At 49.7% G+C, this 23,535-nt stretch overlaps 2 protein-coding genes across 3 annotated transcripts in view; both read right to left on the reverse strand.

Moving 5' to 3' along the window:
• Positions 1 to 1,932: 1,932 nt before the first annotated feature.
• On the reverse strand, positions 1,933 to 6,221 carry TMEM265 (transmembrane protein 265). The gene is made up of 2 exons (XM_060256629.1): positions 5,990 to 6,221; positions 1,933 to 2,899 (listed from the first exon to the last, which is right to left on the reverse strand). The coding sequence occupies exons 1-2, from the start codon at positions 6,194 to 6,196 to the stop codon at positions 2,738 to 2,740; spliced, it is 369 nt and encodes a 122-aa protein (XP_060112612.1). The 5' UTR covers positions 6,197 to 6,221; the 3' UTR covers positions 1,933 to 2,737.
• A 3,669-nt stretch (positions 6,222 to 9,890) lies between these two features.
• SRCAP (Snf2 related CREBBP activator protein) overlaps positions 9,891 to 23,535 on the reverse strand; it is a 32,584-nt gene continuing 18,939 nt past the window's right edge. The window contains exons 13-26 of one of the 2 annotated variants that reach the window (XM_060256609.1): positions 22,100 to 23,161; positions 21,842 to 22,009; positions 20,564 to 20,794; positions 19,218 to 19,541; positions 18,750 to 18,982; positions 18,242 to 18,606; positions 17,850 to 18,052; positions 17,515 to 17,684; positions 16,755 to 16,951; positions 16,462 to 16,576; positions 15,988 to 16,116; positions 15,701 to 15,883; positions 15,236 to 15,319; positions 9,891 to 14,808 (exon numbers count right to left, since the gene is read on the reverse strand). In XM_060256609.1, coding sequence (XP_060112592.1) covers positions 11,122 to 14,808; positions 15,236 to 15,319; positions 15,701 to 15,883; positions 15,988 to 16,116; positions 16,462 to 16,576; positions 16,755 to 16,951; positions 17,515 to 17,684; positions 17,850 to 18,052; positions 18,242 to 18,606; positions 18,750 to 18,982; positions 19,218 to 19,541; positions 20,564 to 20,794; positions 21,842 to 22,009; positions 22,100 to 23,161 — 7,151 coding nt within the window. In that variant the 3' untranslated portion in view covers positions 9,891 to 11,121. The remainder of the gene's footprint in view (positions 14,809 to 15,235; positions 15,320 to 15,700; positions 15,884 to 15,987; positions 16,117 to 16,461; positions 16,577 to 16,754; positions 16,952 to 17,514; positions 17,685 to 17,849; positions 18,053 to 18,241; positions 18,607 to 18,749; positions 18,983 to 19,217; positions 19,542 to 20,563; positions 20,795 to 21,841; positions 22,010 to 22,099; positions 23,162 to 23,535) is intronic. The other variant, XM_060256608.1, reaches the window with a different exon arrangement.

Here is a 23,535-nt window from a genome sequence, read left to right on the forward strand (position 1 = left end):
CAGTACATAACGTTATCTTCAAATACTCTGCAGCTGCTGTGACATAAAATGTCACACAATACACAGATCTCAGGCATCTGTTCAATGAGAGCTGTTTTTCCTGAGAGCCACCTACCAACATCTTGTTTGGTTTGCTTCCTGTTTTGCAGCTAGTCACTTTTTAAAGAGCCTGAGGGAGAAATCCTGGGCCTGGATTCTTCTCCTCAAGCCAAGGTAAGATGTACAGAATGTGTAAAATGCAACTGCTTTCCACAGACTGTCAGAAGACATTTCTGTAAGCAGTCTTTGTAAATACACATCCCTGTCAAGAGTAACTGCTTGCTGTCAAAAAAAGAATGCAAACCTCAGCAAACCCATTTTGGAAGGTGTCCCCCCCTTTTTTTGATAGAAAATCTCCCCCCCTCTTTTGCATAGCCAGGCAGTCCCTCAAATATGCAGAGAGTCATACCTTGGCTGTGGGTGGCCAGTTTTTTCTACTTCCATGATTACAAGTGGACATCACCACTTAACTTTTAGAAACAAAGTCATAAATTGTTAAAATTAAGATCTCTGTATCCTGCCCTTCCCCTGAGCTCAGGGGGATAGATGTTAATAAAGAGTTATAGCATGTTATCCTTACAACCCTCTGACACCAGATTGGCGTAAGGTCCTTCTCAAGGCAGATGGGGGATTTGAACCTGCTAAAAATCCAGCTCTGCAACACTGGCACCCCACTGTTTCTCACATCAGAGAGGGCAGCTTCTTTTATCAGCTCAAGGCATGCGTGGCACTCACTTATTTTGCAACAACCTATTCTGCACCAGCGCCTAAAGCAAACCAAGTTGGTCAGGTGCCCATTGTGTATTTAATTTGAGAATGTGTAAAGGAATCATTAACCTCGTGATAAGCTCCAGTGGACCGAGAGAACAACTTGGAGCAGTTGTGCTGCGACTGAGCTGCTGGGGTCTAAAGTGAGCGGCTGACTGACATCCTCTGCAGTCTCTGACCAGGAGGCCCCTTTCCCTTTGGACTGGATCACTCCAAACTTGAATCCCTTTGCAGGCTTGCTTCTAGGCTTCCTCTTATTCACATGGGGTGCAATAGCAAGAAATCTCTAAACCAAGTTTCTCTTCTGTATTTAACCAATATTTCACATGAGCCTGCATTTAGATAATAATCAGCATGGAGAAGAGCTTGGGTTGCCCACTCTGGGCTGGGGAATTCCGGGGGAGCTGGCAGGGTTGCCAATCCCCAGTTGGGGAGGCAGGGCTTCCCCTGGTTTGGAGGCCCTCCCCCCACTTCAGGGTCATCAGAAAGCAGTGGAGGGAGGGAAATGTCTGCTGGGCACTCCCGTTATTCCCTATGGAGACTGATTCCTGTAGAGTATAATGGAGAATTGATCAGTGAGTATCTGGGGCCCTGGGAGGGCACAAAATTTGCAGCATAGCATCCAGTGCCTCTCCTCAAGACACCTTCCAAGTTTCAAAAGGATTGGACCAGGGGGTCCAGTTGTATGAGCCTCCAAAGAGGGTGCCCCAACCTTCATTATTTCAGATGGATGGAAGGCATTTAAAAGGTGTGTGATCCCTTTAAAGTGATGGCCAGAACTCCCTTTGGAGTTCAGTCATTCTTGTCAGAACCTGGCTCCACCCCCAAAGGCCCAGATATTTCTTGAATTGGATCTGGCAACTCTATGAGTTGGAAGTAGAGCCTGGGGAGGAGAGGGAGCTCAGCCCGCCCTCCAAAGCAGCCATTTGCTCCAGGGGATCTGGTGTCTGGAGATCAGCAGTAATTCCAGATCTCCACACCCCACCTGGAGGTTGGTGGCCCTTGTCAGAGAACCCAACCAGACTATGTGAGAGAGGTGCATTTCATGTAACATTAACAGCAGCAAAAAAAAAAAAGTCTCTACAGAGCTCTATTTGTTATTTTCCTTTTACAAAGTGCTTAAAGTGGTTTTACAACCTTTATTTCATGCACTCTCCCATCAGCCTTGCTGGGAGCAATGCAAGACAAGTCTCAGCTCAGAAGCTCCATGTTATTCAATCAGGCTCACTCCCTAGAAAGAGTCCTTCAGCTTGCAGTCTCTCGTTTTTATAAGTGAAGAACTGAGACTCAGACGTGTCCAAGGATCCCTTGGACACGTTGGCTATAAGCCAACCAGGGATTTGAAGTGAAGTCTCCAAGATCCATGTTGAATGCTCTGGGCATGTGGTCCAAAGGGGCTCGTGGAACAAGCGGTCAAAGAACACGCAAACACGGCAGCAACAAGAATACGACTTCTGATCAAAGGAAAACAGCACAGCAGTGGAATGATGCAGCTTCAGTCTCTTGAACTTGGCTCCTCCATGTACATACAGGCATCAGAGAAGTCTAAATCCAGATGTATTGGGCATCTGTGCCACAGGCATAATTCAAGTATGCCAAGTCCTCTTGCGGAAACCAAACAAGATTTATAACATTCTGTCTAGCACTATCTACAGGCTTGATCTTCCATAAACAGAGAATCCAGTGCTTTGTCAGTAGCCCCACCTCCTCAGCCCTGAAGAAGTCTTTCTGAGACGGTGTAGCCCAGGAAGGTACTGTAAGTCGTACTGTTTCCACACTCTCACTTCTCCAATCTCCTCCAGGACAGAGGCCACATACCAGGGCACCTTGACAGGGGGCAAGCAATGAGTTGCTTGATGCCAGCTTAGAATAAGTCCATCTGGGAAAGCCATGCAGAAGACATGGTTCTGGCCTATGTTCACGACGAGCATCATTCGGCTTGAGAGAAGATGTAGGAAACGAGGATGGTTAACAGGGGCACCAGGATGAGGAGGGAGACCCAGACACCGATACTTAGCCAAGACATCCGCAGGGACTTCCGATACCAGTAGGCTGCTGAGTTGTGGGAATTTGCTCTTTGGTACTCCCTAGCCTGCAGGATAGAAGACAGAAAGGTTAGAAAATCTCATCACTGGTCACCTGTTGTCACTAATTTAAAAAAACGGTCACTGTATTCAAAGTTAGCTCCTGTTGACCAAACTTTTCTTGGTGCTTGGCATTAACTGACAAAATCTTTTACTTCTTTCATGGGGCAGTCCTAAGCAGAGTTGCACCATTTTAAAAACAGTAAAGTCTATTAGATTGCTAAGGTATAACTCGGTTTAGGACTGCGCTGCGTGTTTTGCATACACCTTACCAGAGCTTGTTTTGTAGCAGGAACTCCTTTGCATATTAGGCCACACCCCTTGATGGAGCCAATCCTTCTGGAGCTTACAGTAGGCTCTGTACTAAGAGCCCTGTAAGCTCCAGGAGGATTGGCTACATCATGCTTGTGTGGCCTAATATGCAAAGGAGTCCCTGCTACAAAAAAGGCCCTGCATCGTACTGTGTTGCTGTGTGACCTGAGGCTCAGGGTAAAGACTCAGATCTGATGAAGTATTATTATCAATTAGCAATTTTCCATTGAAAGAAAAAGTCTAATAGGTTTCTGTGTGACTTGATAGGAAACATTATGTAGGAACTTGGAAAGCATGAAAAAAGTGTACTAAGAAGCTGGGAGGACAAGGAAAATTCTCAAAATCCTAAATGCCATCTGGGTTAATCTGTTTATGAACAATCAAAACTAATCTCAGGTAAGAGAGTTGTGTCCAAAGGGCTAGATGGGATTTCTGTTAATTAGTTCTGTGCAGCAAAATGTTCTCATAGTTCAGACCAGGTGTCCCAAAAACCATGTTGAGGCAGCAGGGGGGAAAGTGCCATCACAACCAACTTACGGCCACTCCATAGAGTTTGCAAGGCACGAGATGTTCAGAGGCAGTTTGCCGTTGCCTGCTTCCATGTAATGACCCTGGACTTCCTTGGTTCTCTCCCAGCCAAGTACTAGCCACGGTTGATTCTGTTTAGCTTCTGAGATCTAATAAGATCACCTAGCCTGGTCCCATCCAGATCAAGGAGAGCACCACAAAACAGCTGTCACAGGGAAGGGACCATTCATAAACCAGCCAATCACAGTATTAGTAGGCTCCAAGCATAACATCCTCCTCCTCCTGTGGTGGAGGCAGCTGATTCCAAATGGGTGGTTCCATTTGCAGCCACAAAAACAATGCCATGATTTTCAAAGCTTTTCTGCTTTCAAGGAACACTTTTCCGTGTTTGTATCTGCCATAGAATCTCTACATATCGCAGGGGATTCTAGGCCAAGTCCTGGAGTGCCCATAATGTTCATATGACCTCTGGAACACCCCCTTGGAAACAAATGGTAGTGGCTGAACACACTTCTTTCAGAGAATCTTTTCTGCAGTAGCTCTTCTCCTAGCTCAGGGGCCCCTGATAAGCTTTCAGGTTTCTCCAGAGCTCCCTTAAAGCAGGGGTCCCCAATCCCTGGTCCGTGGACCGGTACCAGTCCGTGGCCTGTTAGCAACTGGGCTGCGGAGTGAGGCAGAGCTGCACTACCATCCTTTTTGCTGAAAGAGGCAGCATGGCATTGCTCCAAAGCACCACCTCTTTCATTCTCCTAGGTCCCGGGTGGGCAGAAGGGGCATTGTGGCAATGACTTTTGCCCACCCCTCATTTAAAGACCCCCATGAGGGGTAGGGATGGGGTGGAATGGGATGGCAGCCTGGAGCAACAAAAACCCCAGCACTCCCACCCCCACTGGTCCGTGGAAAAATTGTCTTCCACAAAACCAGTCCCTGGTGCAAAAAAGGTTGGGGGCCACTGCCTTAAAGGATGCAGCAGCTGTTGCTCTGAAACCTCACTGCCACATGGCACTTAACGGATGTCCCTTATTATGCCAGAGTATTTTCAATGACAGGTACCTATGGCCTCAGCAGCTGCATGGACACTGCTCCCCCCCCCCCCCAGTGCTTTAAACTCTCATAGGACAGTAATTGTGGGGTGGCAGAGATATCATTACTTCTCATTGACAGAGATGCCCCCTTGGAATTTGCTTGTCCCCACCAGTGAAATACATGAACTGGCGCTTCCATTCCATTCTGCTCAGACCTACAGAAAGCCTAGCTTGCCATGGCCAGAATTTTCTTGCCATGGGGCACAGCTTTGTCTTGAATGATGAGATCCATTCAAGCAGCAGTTAACTGCAACAAAGTGCACTTAAGCCTTTTCTTTCTTTCCTGCCCACCAGGAGGTGCCCACAACGCACTTGGGTAGACGTGGAATGTCCATGAAAGACACATACATCCTCTCGGTGGGAATGACAGTGCTAAAAACATTTGCCTGGTTTCAATTTTGGGTGGGTGGACTGAGGTTCTAACGGTTCTGAAGCTGCCGCAGAGAATCCGGACAGGAATCCATTCAGCTCATTGTGATCTTTTCTGGTGGCAAGTCACACTCCAGGGTCTTAGCCCAAAGAGGCATTTTTCCCAACACAGCCTGTCTGCCCCAAGACTCTGTTAACTGGAGACACTAGGAGGTAAACCTAGGACTTTTCCTGAAAAGCAGGGGCTCTGTCACTAAACTGCAGACTCTCCACCATCTCTATGGGATGACAAAGTAGAAGAGTCCAGCAGCACCTTAACAAAAATTGTGGTAGGGCATGAGCTTTTGTGAGTCACTCCTCATGACCAGTACTCCCTTGTGTGGAGCCTTGTGAGCAAAAGTTCTACTTCGTGAGCTCCTGGCATGAAAGTTGTGAGCTGCTGCATAAGTTAGCTTGCTCTGGGGCCATTTTTCCTGAACTTCCATTCTGTTCTGCTCAGACCTACAGAAATCCTAGCTTGTCATGGTCAGAATTTTCTTGCCATGGGGCACAGCTGTCTTGAATGATGAGATCAGTTCAAGCGGCAGTTAAAATGTGAGGCTAAAAAACTGTGATCTAACTCACACTAACACAGCTTAGAGGGAACATTGCTCATGACATTCTCCCTCTTGTGCCAAATGCATTGGCAAATGTGTTTTTTATAAAGGCAAGTGTCCAGAACCCTTTCTGGCCCAAGGGCTGCCCTGAATTTCCCCCCTCATTGGGCGCAGAAATAAAGTTATCATACAGACATCCATAGCTCACCTTGAATGCATAGATCAGGGCCAGAATTCCAATGCAGGAACAACCACAGACGATGCTAGCAATAGCCAGGTTGCGTAGTTTGTGTGTGCGCAAAAGAAAGGACTTCTTAGCATTGTGAGTCCCTGCAGATCCCATATTGATCATCACAGAGGTCTCATTTCCTTCCCTAGGAAGGGTCCTATTGCTGAGTTCCATCTCTTCGGCCATTGCTTCTGGGACACAGAACCGAGGCTACTGGTTACAAGAATGTGGGCAAACCTTTTTAACCTTCTAAAACAAGGATGCCCCCGTTTCTTTGCCCTTAATGTGGAGCAAGCATCTGAGTCCACATCAATGGTTCTGAATTCAGCATCAGAAAACTGTGAAAGTCAATCAAGTCTTCAATATGGGTGTCCCGGATTAAAATCCTTAAAAAATATCATTCTCCATGCCGACTTCTTGCTTGTAATGTGAACATTCTGGTGCCGTAATTCACCAGACTTTTGTGATAAACACCTGTAGAGCCATTTACAAAATTAGAAACATAAATAGTATGGTAATTAGGTCGTCTTCTTGAGTTTTAAGGTCTTCTGGATGCCTGGTTAGATCTTCCCCGCTCCAAGGACTTCAAAATTCAGCTCCTCTTTTAGAGAAATAAAAAAGGAATCTTTAAAAAGCACCACAAACTGGGAGCAGATGGCTTCTCCTGTGTCCCCTCTGGAACTCTCCATTTAGTCTTTTCACCTCTCAGGCTGCTGAATGCTCACATACCTGCTGGCTTCCCAATGCCTGTTATGGGCTGGGTCCCAGACTCTTGGTAGATGAGGTCACTGCTATCTGGAACCAACCCAGGAATGTGGGTTGCTCCTGGTAGTCAGCGTGTGCTCATACTTTCATCCTCCTGCCTACATTCTAGTACTTCTGTGTTACAGAGCAGGGAGTTTCAAGAGGGACCTCCAAGGAGCAGGAAAGCTGAAAAGTTAACACTTTGAGACTTCTTTCTTCAATTGCTGAAAGCAGTGGGGCTTTCCTCGTTAAAAGCATTATACAAAGAAGAGCCCCTGGATAATTTTTTTTTCCTTCTTGCTTTGGGAAATAGCAGTGTCCAGGGGGGTTAGAAAAGGGCAAGGGACAGATAGATGTCTTTTTGCCCTACCTTTAGACTTTTGATGGAATATAACTAATGCCATGAAGAATTATGGGATGCTGTCCATTTATCTAATACATTACATATCAGCAGATATAGCACCAAAGAAGTTAATTTTATATATTATGGTTTTAATAACTGCTTAATGTTTTATTCTAATACTGTTTTTATAATATATTGTATTTTATGTATTATATATTATGGTTTTAATAATTGCTTAATGTTTTATTCTGTTTTTATAACAGATTACTGTATTTTACGTTAATTTGCTGTTAGCCGTCCTGAGCCTGTTCGCAGGGAGGGTGGGATACAAATATAAATAAATAAATAAAAGGGGAAACATACTCAAGTTAGGAGCAGTTGTATCTCCCTTTCCCATAAATCCTTACTGGAAGCCCGAAGGGGGGGCGGGTCTGATGATGTTTACAATCAATGTTGCTGTCATACAAGTTAAGACACACGGCTGCTGCTTTGTGAACTCTGAAAGGCAGATGACAGGGATGGTCACAGCAGCAACTCTTTGCACATCTAATTCTTACCCTGACTCTCCATGTTCCATTAAGAGATTGGGGAACTGAAGCCCTACTTCTAACCAAGCCTGCTTGGAATCACAGGCAATACCACAAAGGTTGAGGTTCTGTATCAATATAGATGTTTGGTTATTACATAGTGTTACTTTCTAACCTTACCAAGGTTAGAAATTAAGGGCCTGGGGCCCCAAAGGCAGCAAGGAATCTGTTGAAACGAATGAAGGCAGAATAGCAGTGCCAAGATTTTGATTGATTAGAAGAGGCCTCTTCCCACAGCAGGAGCTATCAAGCAATCCTATTTCAACCACCAGCCTTACTTGCTGAAGTAAGACAGAGGAATAGCACCTTCAAAAGGAAAAGCTTAACTATGCTGTGCATTATAGGCTGTTGTGATATCCCCGGTCACTTTTCCAATTCCTGCATATGGTTGATTTTTAATCCCATGAATGGTTTCCCACCCCAACAATAGGACCTTCTAGCATTCTGGGAAATACTGGAGGAGACGCTTACTCTTTTTGGCTAGGCATACAGCCTCATTATCTACTACTACTACAAAAAAGTTTGACCTGAGTAATAAACCTTACGACTTTGCAATTAAGCAACTTTAACTAGGGCAAACCAGCCTGATTGTACATGTTTTGCCCCCAGCACCAAAACTGCATTCATCTCCCCACTTTCCACCTTCTTTCTTATAAACTGAAATGTATACAGCACATAAAGGATTATGAGCTTAAAGTGGGGTGTGGTTGTCACACTGCAGATGATTCCACCGTCTGTTGGGCCTATTAAGATATCAGTTCCAGCTCTGTGTTCAATGGCCTGATTAGTTGTCTTCCACCTGAAATGGAGTTTTATTGTTTTAACTTAAATTTACTTCTGATTTTATTGCTTATTGTTTGTTGTAATCCACCCTGAGGCCCACTGGCGGGATAGGGCAGACAGAAAGTAACATAAACAAATTATGGCAACTTCATAGGGCTTTCAAGGCAAGAAGTGAAGAGGTGCTTTTCTCCCCATTGCCTGGCTGTTGTGACCCTGGACTTCCTTGGTGGTCTCCCATCCAAGTACTAATCGGGGCTGATCCCACTCCTGTAAGTGGAATATGGTGGCTGGTTCCTTACTTCTGAGAAAGCTCCAGGCCTTTGCTCAGGTCTCAATTTTGATGAGCAAAGGAAGTGCCATGAGCATTTTGATTCTACGCTCAGCAGTGTTTTTAGGGTCGCCAGCAACAATGTAGGTTATCAAAAAGAAATAAAAGCCACCTTTATCCTAGAATAGGTCCAGCCAAAACCAAACAAGGACACACCTCAACAGTAAGACCGGCAAATTTTTCACACACTACTCCCATTGGCAGGCAATGTCAAGGGCGGCTGGGGAACTTGTTTGCCCACATTCTTGTACCCAACCTGAAAAGCCGTGATTACTCCATCTATTAACACTTGATAGCCCTTTTGACAAGCCTTCCAAAGTAATTTTGGAACCACTACACAAAAGGCTTCTCTGATCAGGAAACTTTCCACCAAGATGGCACAGGTAGAGTCCATATCTTTTGTCCCTTTCTCAGTGCCCTAAGCAACTGTAAAATCCAACGAATTTTCCTTTAACTCCTGTGCTCCTTGGTATATTGTTTCCCATCTTTTCAGGGAGCAGAGGTTGGGCTTACAATTGTAGGAGCAGACTGAATCTCACTCCTTTCCCTGGCACTGAACAAAGCAGCACAACTGCCTTGTTACTCAAAGGTCAGGCCATCCCTTATCACAAGTTTGGCAAAGTCTTTCAAGGACGCAAAAAGAACCCGGCAGGGCAGGCTGAATGGCTTTTCCTACCTTAGCAGGCTGCTCAGAAAGGCAGGGGACTGGAGAGCCTTCCACTCCCTCAGAGCACTGAGCCAGCAAAGAACTCAGCCCTGCCCATTTCAGAGGAGGCAGCTCATCTAACTACAGAGCAAAACATAATAGACTTGTGTGCCTACTGAAGCGACAATCTTCAGTGGCTAAATGGTCAAGACTCAAGTGAATTAGGAATGAACCCCTAAAACTCCTGGCACCCAGATCCGTTTATATGCCCACTGGCAGGCAAGGGAGAGGAAAGCTATGCAACTCTCATCAGGCTCACAGGGAAGAAGAACCCCTTGTTCTGCAGGCCAGCTGTGAGAGGTTATATTCAAAGAAGACTGAAGCAAGCAGAAGTGGACAAGGTAGCCCCGCCAAAACAAAGAAAGAAACAAAAAGACTCGACAGGCCTGTTTGGTGTGCTGTTGGTTTTCCTTTTTTTTTTAACACTTTATTCATAGCATTATTCTGAAGAAAGATTACACCGGTCTTCTGTACAAGTTCTGAACATGCTTCAGTAGGAAAGACAGCTCCATAGGAACACCTCCCCCTCCACCCCAACGGCACCCCCTCCCCAAAACCAGAGAACCACTGCCGCCCCATCATCCCACTGCGGTGGAGGGGAGGGAACGTTGTGCTCCCCTATACAAAATAACCTTTGCATAGATTATGTTCAAAAGAACCTATTTTACAATGAGAGCTGTACACAGAGTGATGGGGGGGGGGAGAGAAAGGAAGGGGAGAGGATCTGAGCAAACTGAGATACCCACAGAGTCCTTGGAGCAGCAAGACTGCAATTTACATCATTAAAAATAAGAGTTTTCTCCTGGTGCATGTAAATGTCTGTGTGTGTGTGGTGGCGCAAGCAGTGGAGGCACTACCTTCCCCGCGGGGCAGCCTCGTGCCTCATTCGGAGGGCTCCGCTTGTCTACTGCTGTGCCTCAAGAGGACTCCAAGCTGAGAACAGAATAAGCAGAGGGGAACAATCCAGAGGGAGATAGAGAGCCAGCATTTGGTCACTGTCATTTAAAAACCAACCCAAAGCTATTAAAAAAGAGCTAGCCATGTTATAAACCAGGAGGCATCCCCTGTGTTACTTTTGGGGTGGAGAGGGAAATAGGGGGGGAGGTGGGGAGAGAAGAGGGCTGGCACGTAACCCCCAAAGATGACACGGGATGCAAGTGCCCAGAAAGCCCAATGGTACTGAACTGCTGGGGCATTCAGGGATGGTGTGAGCCCTGTAGTGTAACTCTAGGAGCTGCTTCCCCCTCCCCAATCAGGAAAGTAGCAGAATTCATTGAGAAAGTGCTGCTGGCCATGCCACGTCCCATAGTGACAGAACAGCTGAGCGACATACCCAGGTAGCTAGCTACTTCAGCAGGAGTGCCCCTTGCTCCACTCAGGGAGCAACTGGGAATGAAGTGTGCTCACCGTCCTCCGTTCAAGTAGTACTCTAACAGTCAAGTCTGGAATGCAGGGAGCTGTGCGGGTAGACTTGAGCCCCATCTGCTGCCCCAGTGTGAAGGGGAGGAGCAAGAGCGAGGGGAGGGCGGAGGCTAAATCTGCTTCAGAGGCGTGCAGGGGAAGGAATGGCCACTGAACCGCCCCCGCAGAGAAGTTACGTCATAACTTCTTGCGCTGTGGTCACGTCTTGGGCTTGCGGCCTCTGTTACTTAGCGAGGAGGTAAGCAGAGCGGCTGGAGAGCTGGCAGCGGAGGGCGCTCCAGTGGGCACCCCTGCCGAAGTGGATGTGGAAGCTGGGCCTGCTTTCCGTGTGGGGATGGGGGAGGAGGCCGAGCGGGTGCTCTCAGAGGGCTTAGCTGCACTACGAAGAATGCGGCTGGCCCATCCCCCACGGTGCCGCTGGCCCCTCCCTCTGCCACGTGCCCCTCCAGGTTTACAGCACTGGCGCTTGGGCTGCTGGATGCTTTTGTTACCACTCGACTCAGAAGATGATCGCAGGGAGGACTCCGACTCTCCACCTTCTTGCTCTGAGGCAGCTTGGGGAACAGGTGACTTCCTGCTGCTGTTGCTCACTCGGCTGCCTGCCAAGGAGCCGCGCCGCTTCCGTCGCTGGGTCTCCCGTTCCAGTGGCGGAACAAGGCTGCCGGGCCGGAGACGTGTGGAACGGGAGGGGGTGTCACTTGAAGGCTGTTCCCCAGTACTGCTCTCTGCTGACGAAGGACCCTCCATGACCACGTGCTTTGGGGAAGGCTGTGCTAAACCCTCACTGCCCGACTCTGGCTTTTCCTCACGCTTCAGCAGAGCCAGTCTGGTCAGTGGCCGGCCATCCTCACCCTCTGATGAGCTCTGGTTAACACTAGGCAATGCCGGGCCCAGTTCATCCTTCCTCCTTCGCCTCCGCCGCTTGCGAACAGGAGGAGCTGGGGCCTGGTTGTCTATGGAGGTCTCTTGGTCAGAGGCTGAAGGCGGCGGTTGTGCCACCTCCACACGGGGAGAGGGCGAGTTCTTTGGGGGTCGACCCCTCTTCCGTTTTGGTGGAGTTTCTGCTGATGGGGGAGTAAGGACAGTCTGGGGTGGTGGGCATGGTGGAGAAGGCAGCCCCTGCACCTCTGAGGAAGGCTGTGTTGTTGATGGACTTGCAAATGGTTCAGGTACTTCTGTAGATGACTTGGAAAGAGGTTTTGGAGGCCTGGCTATTAACTCTTTTGCCTTAGGAACGGATTTTGATGCGAGTTTGGGATGTGTGGTCATACGGTTCCGTCTTTTAGGGGAGCTTTTTGAGATGAAAGTTGGTTTAGGATGAAGGCCTGCTGATTCATTCACCCTAGATGTTGCCTCTATCACTGGGGCAGGCCCAATGGATGTGTTCGTCTGCTCTGATGCCTTAGAGGGTAGCTCTGTGACCAGAGGTTTTGTAAGTGTGGCTGGTGGCGTATCAGAGGCAGGTGGCTTGGGTGGAATGACAGGGGGGTCCCGTACCTTAGGGGGACGGCCACGCCTACGTTTTTCTACAGGAGAGTCATTTTTGCTACTCGGAAGCTTATTCTTGAGAGACTCTCTCTTGGCAGAGATTGCCTTGGGTGTCTTTTTCTCCAATGCCTTATTTGGGGGTTGGACCTCTGGGACCTTCTCCAGTGCCTTGCTTTGGGGGTTGTTTTCCAGGGCTGGTTCAAGGCTGGGTTGTGGCAACCCTGAACTCTGGCGCTCAGGGCACTTGTTCTTGGGGGGACGTCCTCGTTTACGTTTGACAGGCTCAGTGGAAGCATTAACGAGCAGCTCTTCTCTCACAGCACCTTTCTCCTTGGCTGCTGCCCGGCTCTCCAGTTCAATCCTCCGACGGGCAGGTAAGTCACGGAGCAGTGGCAACTCCTTGCCAGAGGGGGAAGTCTCTGGTTCTAGCACACTCTGGGTTGAGCTGTTGCTAGGACTCAACATGGCAATGCTGGCGGCATCAAGTCTGCGCATACGGTTACGTCGCCGTCGAATCAGCTCTTTCTCCTCCACCACAGTGACCAGGCGGCCTGGCAGTTTGCGCAAAACTTTGGCAGCAGGGCCATCTTTGCCCTGACCACTCCGCAGGATCAGGACATCCGCACTGGTTCGACGGCGGGGCACTCTGGCCGGTGAAGGATTCTCATCTGAGAACAGAACTCCTGAGGAGATTACAGCAGCAGCTAATGGACTCTCTTGTACAGCACCAGCCTCTGTGCAGCCAGATGGAACCTTGGCTTCTTTGTTTTGCAGCTCACCCCCAGTCAGCGGCTTCCCTACCACCCCTTGCTCCTGCCTGGGCGATTCCTTGAGGCTGCCGGTTTCACTTATCGCTGGCTCTGGTGTTGGCAGCACAGTCTCTGGAGGCAGCATTTTAGGCTTGGGCTCGTTCAGGGAGTTTGGAACAGGAAGAGGCAAGCTGCCAGTTCTGGGAGGCTGCTCCAAACCATTTTGTTCTTTAACACGAGGCAGAATTTCCAGTTGAGGGAGACAATCAGCAGCTGCCACAGACTGGTCTGGAATCAGCACAGGCACTTCAACCTTGGTGGCTTCACTAACAGACTCAGGAGTTGCTCTGCCTGTGTTTTGCACAGGGGTGTCCTCTGAGCTTTTAGAGATGGCTCCTTCAGACACTGTCCTATCAGCGCTGCCCAAAGGAGTTCCCTCTTGAGCTTCCTGCGTGGGTACATCATCCACAGAGTTCAGTGAATCTTGTTGTTTCACAGTGCTGCCCTTTTCTTCTTCTGGCCTAGACAGGCACTCCTGAACCTCCACAGCAAGACCTACTTCATGTGCATCCTCTAGTTTGCTTTCACGTGGTAGTTCCACAGTGGCAACTGGAGTGACTGGGCCTGGTGCCTTCTCCACAATGGCCTTCTCTGTGACAGCCGGTGTCTGTATATTCAATGGCTTCTCAACAGCCGCTGGACCATCTTGTGCCAGACATGCTGCTAGCTCAACGCCTGGGACATCCTTGGAGGCTTGCAATTCAGAGGAGGAGAGACGGACAGGGGACACTTCACTTTCTTTCTGCTCTCTTAAATCCACCTTTAATCTGACTGCCTCTCTGTCAAGTCCTTGTGGGTGGAGCTGGGAGATCTGTGCCCCAGAGGCTGGGACATCAGGCCTAGAGGGGCTGCTCTGCAGTTTGTCCAGCCCAATGGGTTTCTCAGGTTTCTGCTGACCCAGCCTCAGAACTTTATCCACACTGGTATCTGCTCTTTGTGGGGCACCTCGGGGCAGCCTGTCACCAGTAGGCTGAGTTCCTCTTTGCATCCTATCACCAGCAGCACCTAGATCTGGCTTTGGGGGAGTAACTCGCAGCACCTTCTCCCCAGCAGGCGGGGTGTCTGTCCTGTGAGGATTAGTTCTCAAAACCCTATCACTGGAAGTGAATGCCTCAGTCCTGTACAGGGCTGTTTTCTGCAGCCTCTCTGCAGTGGTCGGTGGTTTCGTCCACAGCTCCTCTCGGCGAACCATGGTCCTTCGAGCATGCAGGACAGGATGCGCTGGTGTTTCCTCCCGCACCAACTCCCTTCGTATGGCAGCACCTCGTGTGTGCTGGGCCACCTGAGGCAGGCCGTCCTCCTCCTCTTCCGCAGCCATCCGGGAATGTCGGAGGTTGGGCAGCCTCCCTTGGGGGGACTCTGCATCCCCGCCATCCCCATCTCGCAGCATTTGTCGTGTGCTACGCAATCTTTCGCTGACGCGGGTGCCTGTCCTTTCTGAGGCTGTGCGGCTGGAAACCCTGGCCTTCTTGCTCTTCTTGCTGGAGACTTCCTCAGTAAGCAGGCTCTCATCTTCATCTTCTGGCAGCTTGAAGACCACTTCATCTTTAGCCTGGTCAATGTCCTTGCGGGCAGCTTCCACCTGTTCCTAAGGACAACAGAGAAAGGAGCTGGCTGAGTGAGTAGCCAGAAAACAGCTTATTGTTGTGACAAATGGTGCCACTGAGGTTAGAGGATTTGGTCTGGTCTGTTCCAGGGTACCTTAGAAAAGCAAGGTTCTGAGGTTTATGCTGCTCAAGCAATGAACCTCACTACCCCTTTCCTTCCATCCAACCAACCAAAGCTCTTGCTCTACTGTCTTAGAATACAGTTTTCAACCCTGGGTGTCATCTCCTTGAAAGGTTGTGAGTCCAGAGAAATGGGACTCACAACAGCCTGAAAGATGGTTGCTATGCGGCTGTCCAGAAAGTTGCATCAGATTGAGGAGCTGATCAACTTTGAACTGGAAAATGACACAGCCGGCCACATGTCAGAGTCCCCTGCAGCTGCACTTGCCTAACAAGATAGGAATTTACCTCTGCCTGCTTCAGTTCCTCTCGACTGATGTCCTCCAGAGACGCCTCCAGGAAGTTCATGGCATAGCGTTCAATGGGAGTGAGCTGCAGGGAGAAAGCAAAGTTCAGATGAGGACTTTGAGGGAAGGGGAGGCAGGTCAATGGGTCAGAACAGGCAAGGTGTCCAAGAGACAGGACTTTAGTGATCTAGCCAGGGACTGGGTTTTACTAGAAACAAATCAGGGTGTTCAATGAACATGATCTTCAGATTACAGAATCTCAAGAAGTAGGTTGGGAAAGACCTCAAGACATTTGGGTACCCTGAAGAACAACTGCTAATCACATTAAGTACTGTCTTAATGAGCCAAGGAAGTATAAACAGGTTTCATGATCTAATGTGAACTTGCATGATGGGGGCAACACTTCACTTAGGTGTAAGATAGAACAGGACTATCATTTTGCAAAGAGACAAACAAGTTTGCATACCTGTTCAACCAGCGAAGCAATTTCCTGCTCTGCCTTCGACATCTCCTCTTCCTCTTCCCTGCTGGGTCTGTCTTCTGTATCCAAAGGGATGTTCTCATTGAACTCAGCCAGATCAGCCACTTGCTCTGCCTTGGCTTGGGTGGCCGCTCGGATGTCCTCGGGGTCCTCTGCTCTGCACAGAGCCTATGAGCCAGAGACATCCAGGGAGGGTTGAGTAATAAAGGCTCCCAAACCCAGGGGATCAGCAATCCTCTCATCAACACTGTGTCCGGTGTGTGTGTGCTTACCTGCTCCAGAATCTGAGCCTGCTTGGTGGCCATGGGGTCCTCTTCCTCCTCCTGAGCTGGAGGGGGGCCCTCTCCTTCTTTCTTGCCTGGTTCATCCAGTGGCATGTCAAACAGATCGCGGATGGTTTGCTGAGAAGAACAGAGGGGAGCAAGGTTACAAATGGATTCTAGCCAGTGAGCTGCTAACTCCTAAAGCAAGCATCTGACAAGCGATGCTCTTGCCCATGGAATTCCTCTTTGCAGATAACTAGTTTATGTTTTAAGATTCTCTTTTGTTCCCCAGAACAAACTAATGCTGCTATTCATTTGCAATCCCTCTTCAGGCTGTCTCAAGAGCAGCACTACAATGACAAGAAGCTCCTTCAGAAACCTGCGGTTTGAAGCAACACCAGTGCAAAACTAACAATCCAACCAGCTGTACCAAATGCAGTTTGGCACTCAGGCTGTAGAACAGCCACACTTTACTGTGGTTACCTGTTTAAAATAGGCTGTGGTGAAGTTGCCCCCCTCAATGGCCATGTCTCCCAGCATCCTCTTCTGATTAGCTTTCTTCAAGATATTTTCCTCCACTGTCCTTTCGCTGATCAATCTGAAGAAGCAACAAGTCAGCTTAAATGACCACTTGTGAATACGACCTCTCTGCTATGGGATCATTCCCACCCACAAACACATTTGTCAAACCCCCTCCCCCATTGGGAGTAAGTCCTGCTTTTTCCATTATGGCTGCACACCTGTCTCTGCCAGTGCCACAAGGAAGCCCAGCTAACCTGTAGATGTGAACATCCCGTGTCTGCCCAATACGGTGGCAGCGGTCCTGGGCCTGGGCATCCATAGTGGGGTTCCAGTCGCTATCATAGAACACCACAGTGTCAGCACCTGTCAGGTTCACCCCCACGCCACCACTGCGTGTTGACAGGATGAAACAGAAGATGCGCTTGTCTGCGTTGAAACGCTCCATCAGTGCCTGCCAAAGTTGGATGAGAACCCAAAGTCAAGAAGTGGAAGAAAGGCCAGGATGATGATTCCGTAGTTTTATCTCCCTAGCTTTAGAAGGAACACACTTAACAAGTCAGTGAGGCACCCAGTGTAGGAACTACAATTCATTTAACTCTACAATGCAGGAAATTAATTTCTGTCATCAAAATTACAAAATGGGCTTCCTTAGCTTCCATTCCCTCTCAGGATCACCTGGCTTCCCTCTCCGAATCTCAGTATTGTTCTGCACTTCTCCATCCCATCATAGCACTCCTGTCATCAAACTGCTTTCTGCCAATGACAACAGAAATCCTCAAAAACATTAGACTAGGTACACAAACTGGTAGGCAGAAGTGTTCGTATACTTTATTCCAAATGCCATTTCTCCTTGAACTCTTGGTTCAGATTCTTGATGCAAACCTTTACAAAATTTCTCCAAAAAGGGAAGCTGGTTCCTGAGGATTTTTTGCCTGTTATGGAAAGGTTCACAACTATGACTCCCAAAAGTCCTCAGAATGTCCACAGGCAAGAGAGCAAGCTGCCGTCACCTACCTGCCGCTGCTCCACACGTGTACTCCCATCCAACCGCAGGTAGATATGCCCATGGTAATTGAGGAACTGCTCCAGCACGTCCAACATGCGAGTCATCTGGGTGAAGATGAGGACTCGATGGGCTCCAGCCTTAAGTTGCCGCAGCAGAACATCCAATGTCTGCAGCTTCCCTGCAGGCAAGAAAGGGGACCAGAGGAAAAAATTGAGCCAAAGGCATACAAGCCGCAAGCCTTGGTGATGATGTTCTAGGCACAATTTCCCCTGTCCTCGCAGCACAGCCTTCCTGGCAGCCCTACACTCTCAGTGTCAGAAAGGTCCAGCCCTGTAGCACCTACCGCAGTCATATTGGATGAGGCGGAGGTCAGGGAACTGAGTCCTCATGTTGCAGATGATGCGATGCAGGCAACTGGCACGGGACGAGAACTCTTGGCGCAGTGTCTCCTTAAAGACAGCCTGCTGGAGCAGGAGCGATGGGGGCGGGTGAGAGGTGTGCATGGTGATGGCGGGAGCCTCCACAGGAGGCATAACGAAAATGAACCTGCAGAAACAAGGAAGGGAGATTCCAGGCCACCTCGGGAGATCGGGGAAGCAGAGCGGTTGCTGGGCTTCCCCTGAGGGAATGGGACCCAGAATGCCCAGGAGCAATTCAGAACAACCAAAGGCAGGCAATGCGACACTGTCTCCTTAACCCACACCTCCGTTTCCAAGCTCCCAGGGAAAATGTTACCTCTCTATAATGTCTGTCAGTTGCTCGATGCGTTGCTGGGGTGTCAGGATTGCCTGGGCCAAGGCCTCTGAGCGCTGCCAGTAGGAAGCGAGGCTCTGGGGATCTCTCTGTACTTGAGCTGCATAGCAGTGGGCGTAGCTAGCTCCTCTCCAGCCCTTCGGTTTGATGTCCTGGGCTGCCACCACTTGCTCATCACTTTCCTCCTCCTCGTTCCTCCACACAGCAGGCGCAGGGGGGAAGAGGGTACAAAATTGTAGCACCTCCGTGCCGTATATGGGCGCAAGGTTGCAGTGCTGCTCGTTGAGGCGGAAGAGCCGGTCCAGGCGCTCCTCCTTCTGCTTCTTCCGCTTATCTTCAAGTGATTCCTTCAAGCCAGAGAAAGGAATGAAAACCAGCCAAGCTGCCCAGGCCCCTGCTTACGTCACAAGTCCCAGTGTCTGTACCATCCCTCCTCCACAGTCCTCGACCAATTCCAATTACAGCCTGAGTCCCTAGCTGAGCAACTCACCAGATAGAAGGGAGAACGAGGTGGGGGAGGTGGCTGTCGCCTTGGCCGTGGGGCAAGGATCGAAGGGGGAGGTGGAGTGGGTGTTGTGGAGCGGAGCAGCAGCATCTCTGGTTCTTCCCTGGGCACTGGGCTTGAGGTGGTCTGGGGAGCCATGGCAGGGGATGCGCTGACAGTGACAGTGCCAGCTGGGGAGAGAGCGAATGGAGCCACTGAGGAAGGCAAGGGAGCTGACACTGGAATGAAAACAGAAGAGTTAATGTAAGGCAGGTATCTGGTTTTCTGGGCTTCCAGAAACTACATTGCAACTGGTGCCTGGGCATTTCAAGCATCCCCCTCAAGCCATGTATAGAGCTGACTCTTATGGGTTTGATGCTGGCTGTCAGCACTGAGAACTGGAAACAATTTCCCACTCCTAGAACCCTCTCAGAAGCACAAAGCCCTACATGGGATGGTGGGAGACACGCTTACCCATCTGCTGTTCCATGCTGGGGTTTGGCGCCTGTAGCATTCGCAGAGTAGGCCTCACGAGGGCTTGCAAGGGAGCTGGTGTGGACGGGCGCACCGGCATCTGCGGCTGAGTGGGTATCCTGATTGGTGGCACAGGATTCATGGAGAGTGGGGCTCGTTGGGCCATCAGAGATGCCGGAAGGCCAGGCAAAGAAGCAGTTGTTGGTGTAGCAGGGCGCAATGGTGGCTGCTGTGGTCCAGGAGGAGGAGACACCAGCCCATCACGAGGGGCCTGTCGCACTACTATCTTCACCACACCAGAGCTGTTCACTGCCGAGGAGGGCACTACCGAGACAATGGGAGAGAGGAGATGTTGCACGCTGAACTTAGCTACCTTGCAGAACACTCTACTTCCCTATTATTGATACTGGGCATCCAATGTTAGCTATAAATAAAGAAGGGTTTAGGACAGGGGTCCCCCAATATGGTGCCCATGTGCACCACAGTGCCTGCTGGCACCTCTTCTGGAGTCTGCTAAGTTTTTTTAAGAACTGGGCAGGGCCAGATGGTGGTTTGCCTAGCAGAGCTTTTGATAGGCCAAAGTTGATCTGTTGCTTCAGCAGCAGGTAGCTACCACAGCACAAGGATCTTCACTGAAAGTAAACTATGTGTTTATAAGAAAATATTTTAACATGCATGTTCACTTTAAAAGGAATCTATCCCGTGAAGGGCTCATGGCAGCTCAAAACTTAAATAAAACACAATAAATATGTGATTAAAAACCAGTTCAATAATACAAGTAAAGTAAGTAAATTTTATTTTTGTATCCCGCCCTCCCCCGCCAAAGGCAGGCTCAGGGCATAACAATTGAGTTATGCATAATCTCACTCTGACAGCTTGAGGCTGGCTCTGCTTCTTGTGGAAGTCATTTTCTGGTTGGATCTGTCTGCTAGGGCAGCCATTTTTTGTTTTGTTATTTCCTCCATCCAATGTCAAATTCCAAAAGCAGCCAACAGGCTAAAGGTTGGGGACCTCTTGTCAAGAAAAGAGTTCCCCAAAAGCAGCAACCACCAGCAAGTCACAGTTCTAATTCAGGAAACGTTTGAGAAAATGATTTTGAAGGGTAAGCAAGGGCATGGCAGAAGGCTCACGCACAAGAGCAAAGGAAATGGCAGGAGAGCAAGCAGCAGATGATGGAATAAATGCAGCAAGAGAACAGTTTGAGGCACAGGTAGTCTGTTTTCTGACCGAGAACCCTGCCACCTAGCACCTCAACCCACTGGACCACATTCCACTTCTAGAGCCAAAGTTGATTGTTTAAAAAAATATCCAGAAATCCCAGTTTTCTGGCTCTGGTAATCACCAACCTTGGGTGGCAGCAATGGGGACGCTGATGGTTGCCGGAGAAGCAACTGCTGCAGCAGCTGTGGTGGTAGCTGGGACAGGCAGAATGGTGGGCGGCTGGTGGCCTGGCACAGCCTGCACCCCAACAGGGGACTGCCCTGCCTGCTGGGCCATGGCTTGGATCAATGCCACCTGTGCTGGCTGGCTGATGATGTGGTGCTGCCCCCCAGCAGACAACAGGTGAACTACATTCCCTAGAAGAAAAGGGGAGGAAGAAGAGGGGAAAGAGAGGGGAATTGCCAGCTCAGTCACCAGTCTGGACTCTGTGCAATGGCAATGCTCCAAATGCCCATGTAAGCCCTCCTGCTGAGATCCCACCAAGGAACTGGTAGTCCTCAATGCTAGGCAAGGCTCTGGAGTTTCCTGTATCCCTCCGGTCACCAGATGACTCACAGAGAGAGGCATCAGGAGCTTAGAGGGACGGTGCTGATATTTAAAAGCTGTTTCCCACCCCACATATTCCGTCTCCTTCATACCCATCAAGGTTCTGACACTGTACCTCTCCCCTGCACATTCGTCTCACAAGGTTTTCATCCCACTTGTGGACTCATGGCGAAGATGTTTTTCATTTCTGTTTCTTACAAGTATTCTGACTTGGCAAGCAGAATAGAAAGTAAAAGTACTAAGCAGCTTGGCAGATACTGATTGGTGAAAACAAAACCCTTCCATTCTTCTTCCTATTCTTTTTTTGGAAAGAGAAGAATCGGGGAGTGCTGACATTCAAGCTACCACTGAAATGGGGGGGGGGGATGGTGCTATTTATACAGAATTTTATTTGCTAGGGCTGAAATGCAGCTGCCTGTAGAGCAAATCCCACCCAAACCACAATGTTAGCGTAAAAGAAAAGCCAAAGAGCAAATTAGAGACATGACACATAATTACCAACCTTGTAGAATGGCCCATTACTCAATCCACATTAGACTGCAGACTGGAGAATGAATGCTCCCTTGTTTAAAAAACTTCCCATACATTTGAAGTTAGCACATCAGAGAGCAGGCCATGATAAAACCTTTTCTGTAATATGCTGATTCTATACATCTGGGAAGGGTTTTTTTTTTTAAAAAAACAAAGCTAATGAACAACAAACACATAGCAGGCAAGGGAACATTTTACGTCCCACTTCTTATCCCAGGTAATACACTACAGCAACAGATACAAGGTTGCTGATCACACAGCTAGGCTCACAGGAGCCAAAGGAAAGGGAGAGCTCACTGGGCTAATGAGGCCTGGGGTGTACCTACTTGGCAGCTGTCGGGTGGGCTGAGGCATCGTGACCTGGCGCACCTGAGTCCCTGTCAAGGTCAGCTTGTTGCCTTGGATCTGGAAAGTGAGGGGTTTGCTGCCTGGAGCGCTCTGGAGGGGCCGGTTGGCCAGTGATGCAAGTTGTCCAATGCTGACGACCTCACCCGCTGTAGTGAACGAAAAGATTATTAGCTCCAGCAACAACCCCCCCCCCCCCGCCCCTGCAGCTGCTTTTCTGTTGGCCTCCTCATACTCACAGGGCAGTCGTGCCTGCATATCTGGGGACAGCAGGAGCCGTTGCTGCAGAGCTCCAGCAGTTGCAAAGTTGTAGCCAGGCAAGGCGGGGACAGCAGAATGAACGTTCATTGGCTTCAGCATCCCTCCAATAGTGCCTGAGCCCATAGTGCTGGTAGACTGCTGTGCTGCAGGTGCTGGGTCCAGCATGTTGGGGGCTTGTGCCTGCCCCACAGTGGACATGGCCAGGGGGTTGGGGGTCTGTGGCTGCCCCACAGCAGACATGGCTGGGGTGTGGGGAGCCTGCGGCTGCCCCATAATGGACATGGCCTGTGGCTGCCCCATGGCAGATACAGCCAGGGTGTTGGAGGCCTGTGGCTGCCCCACAGCAGGCACAGTCAGGGTGTTGGGGACTTGTGACTGCCCCATGGTAGACATGGCCTGCGGCTGCACCATACCAGATACAGCCAGGCTGTTGGGGACTGGCGGCTGCCCCATGGTGGACACAGCCTGTGGCTGCCCCACAACAGACATAGCCAACGTGTTGGGGGTCTGAGACTGCCCCATGGTGGACACGGCCAGGGTATTGAGAGCCTGTGGCTGTCCCACAGCAGACACGGCCTGCGGCTGCCCCACAAGGGACATGGTCTGGGTGCTGGGAGCCTGCGGCTGCCCCACAACAGGCATGCCCTGCAGCTGCCCCACGGTGGACATGGCCAGGGTGTTGGGGGCCTGTGGCTGCCCCATAGCCGACATGGCTAGGGTGTTGGAGGTCTGCGGCTGCCCCACAGCAGACACGGCCAGGGTGTTGGGGGCCTGCAGCTGCCCCACGGCTGGCATGGCCAGGGCATTGGGGGCCTGTGACTGCCCTATGGCAGGCATGGTCAGGGTGCTGGGGGCCTGTGGCTGCCCCACAGCAGACATGGCCAGGGTGCTGGGGGCCTGCATTTGCCCCACAGGAGCTGGCACTATACCAAGCTTAAAGGAGGAGGTGGTCGTTGCAGTAGGAGAAACAGGGGTAGGTGGCAAAGAAAGTCGAGAAGCGTTTGGGATCAGCTGAGCAGCAGTCATGGCCATGGGAAGGACTGTGGAAAGAGAAGAGAGGTTTAGACTCGCATGGTCATCTGGCTTAGTTGTGTGCTCCTCAACAGTAACATTTCTGTTCAAAGTAACTGTTATGCTGCGCTTTTTGCCTTCTCTTTCCTGCAGCAGCTATTACCTCCCATACGGGATGGAGGATCCAGCATTGCAGTTTCTTACCAAAGGAGAGCAGCACTTTTCCCTCTGAAGCTATAAGCAAACATTTTTTTAAAAAAACCCTCTTCTTTTATTGATATATTGTGATACTATTATTTATAAAATTGATAAATTAGTTTAAGAAATTGAAAACAAAAGGTCAGCTTCTAATTTCACTCATGCGCGTGAAATAAATGTTTAAGAAGTTAAGACACTTTTGCTC

Source organism: Heteronotia binoei, chromosome 15, assembly GCF_032191835.1.
Source record: "Heteronotia binoei isolate CCM8104 ecotype False Entrance Well chromosome 15, APGP_CSIRO_Hbin_v1, whole genome shotgun sequence".
Classification (NCBI taxonomy): domain Eukaryota; kingdom Metazoa; phylum Chordata; class Lepidosauria; order Squamata; family Gekkonidae; genus Heteronotia; species Heteronotia binoei.

Coding starts and splice junctions, on each gene's coding strand:
- TMEM265 (XM_060256629.1), bottom strand. CDS start 6,196: ATGGCCGAAGAGATGGAACTCAGCAATAGGACCCTTCCTAGGGAAGGA. Junction 2,900..5,989: donor CCCTGATCTATGCATTCAAG/GTGAGCTATGGA, acceptor TCTATCCTGCAG/GCTAGGGAGTACCAAAGAGC.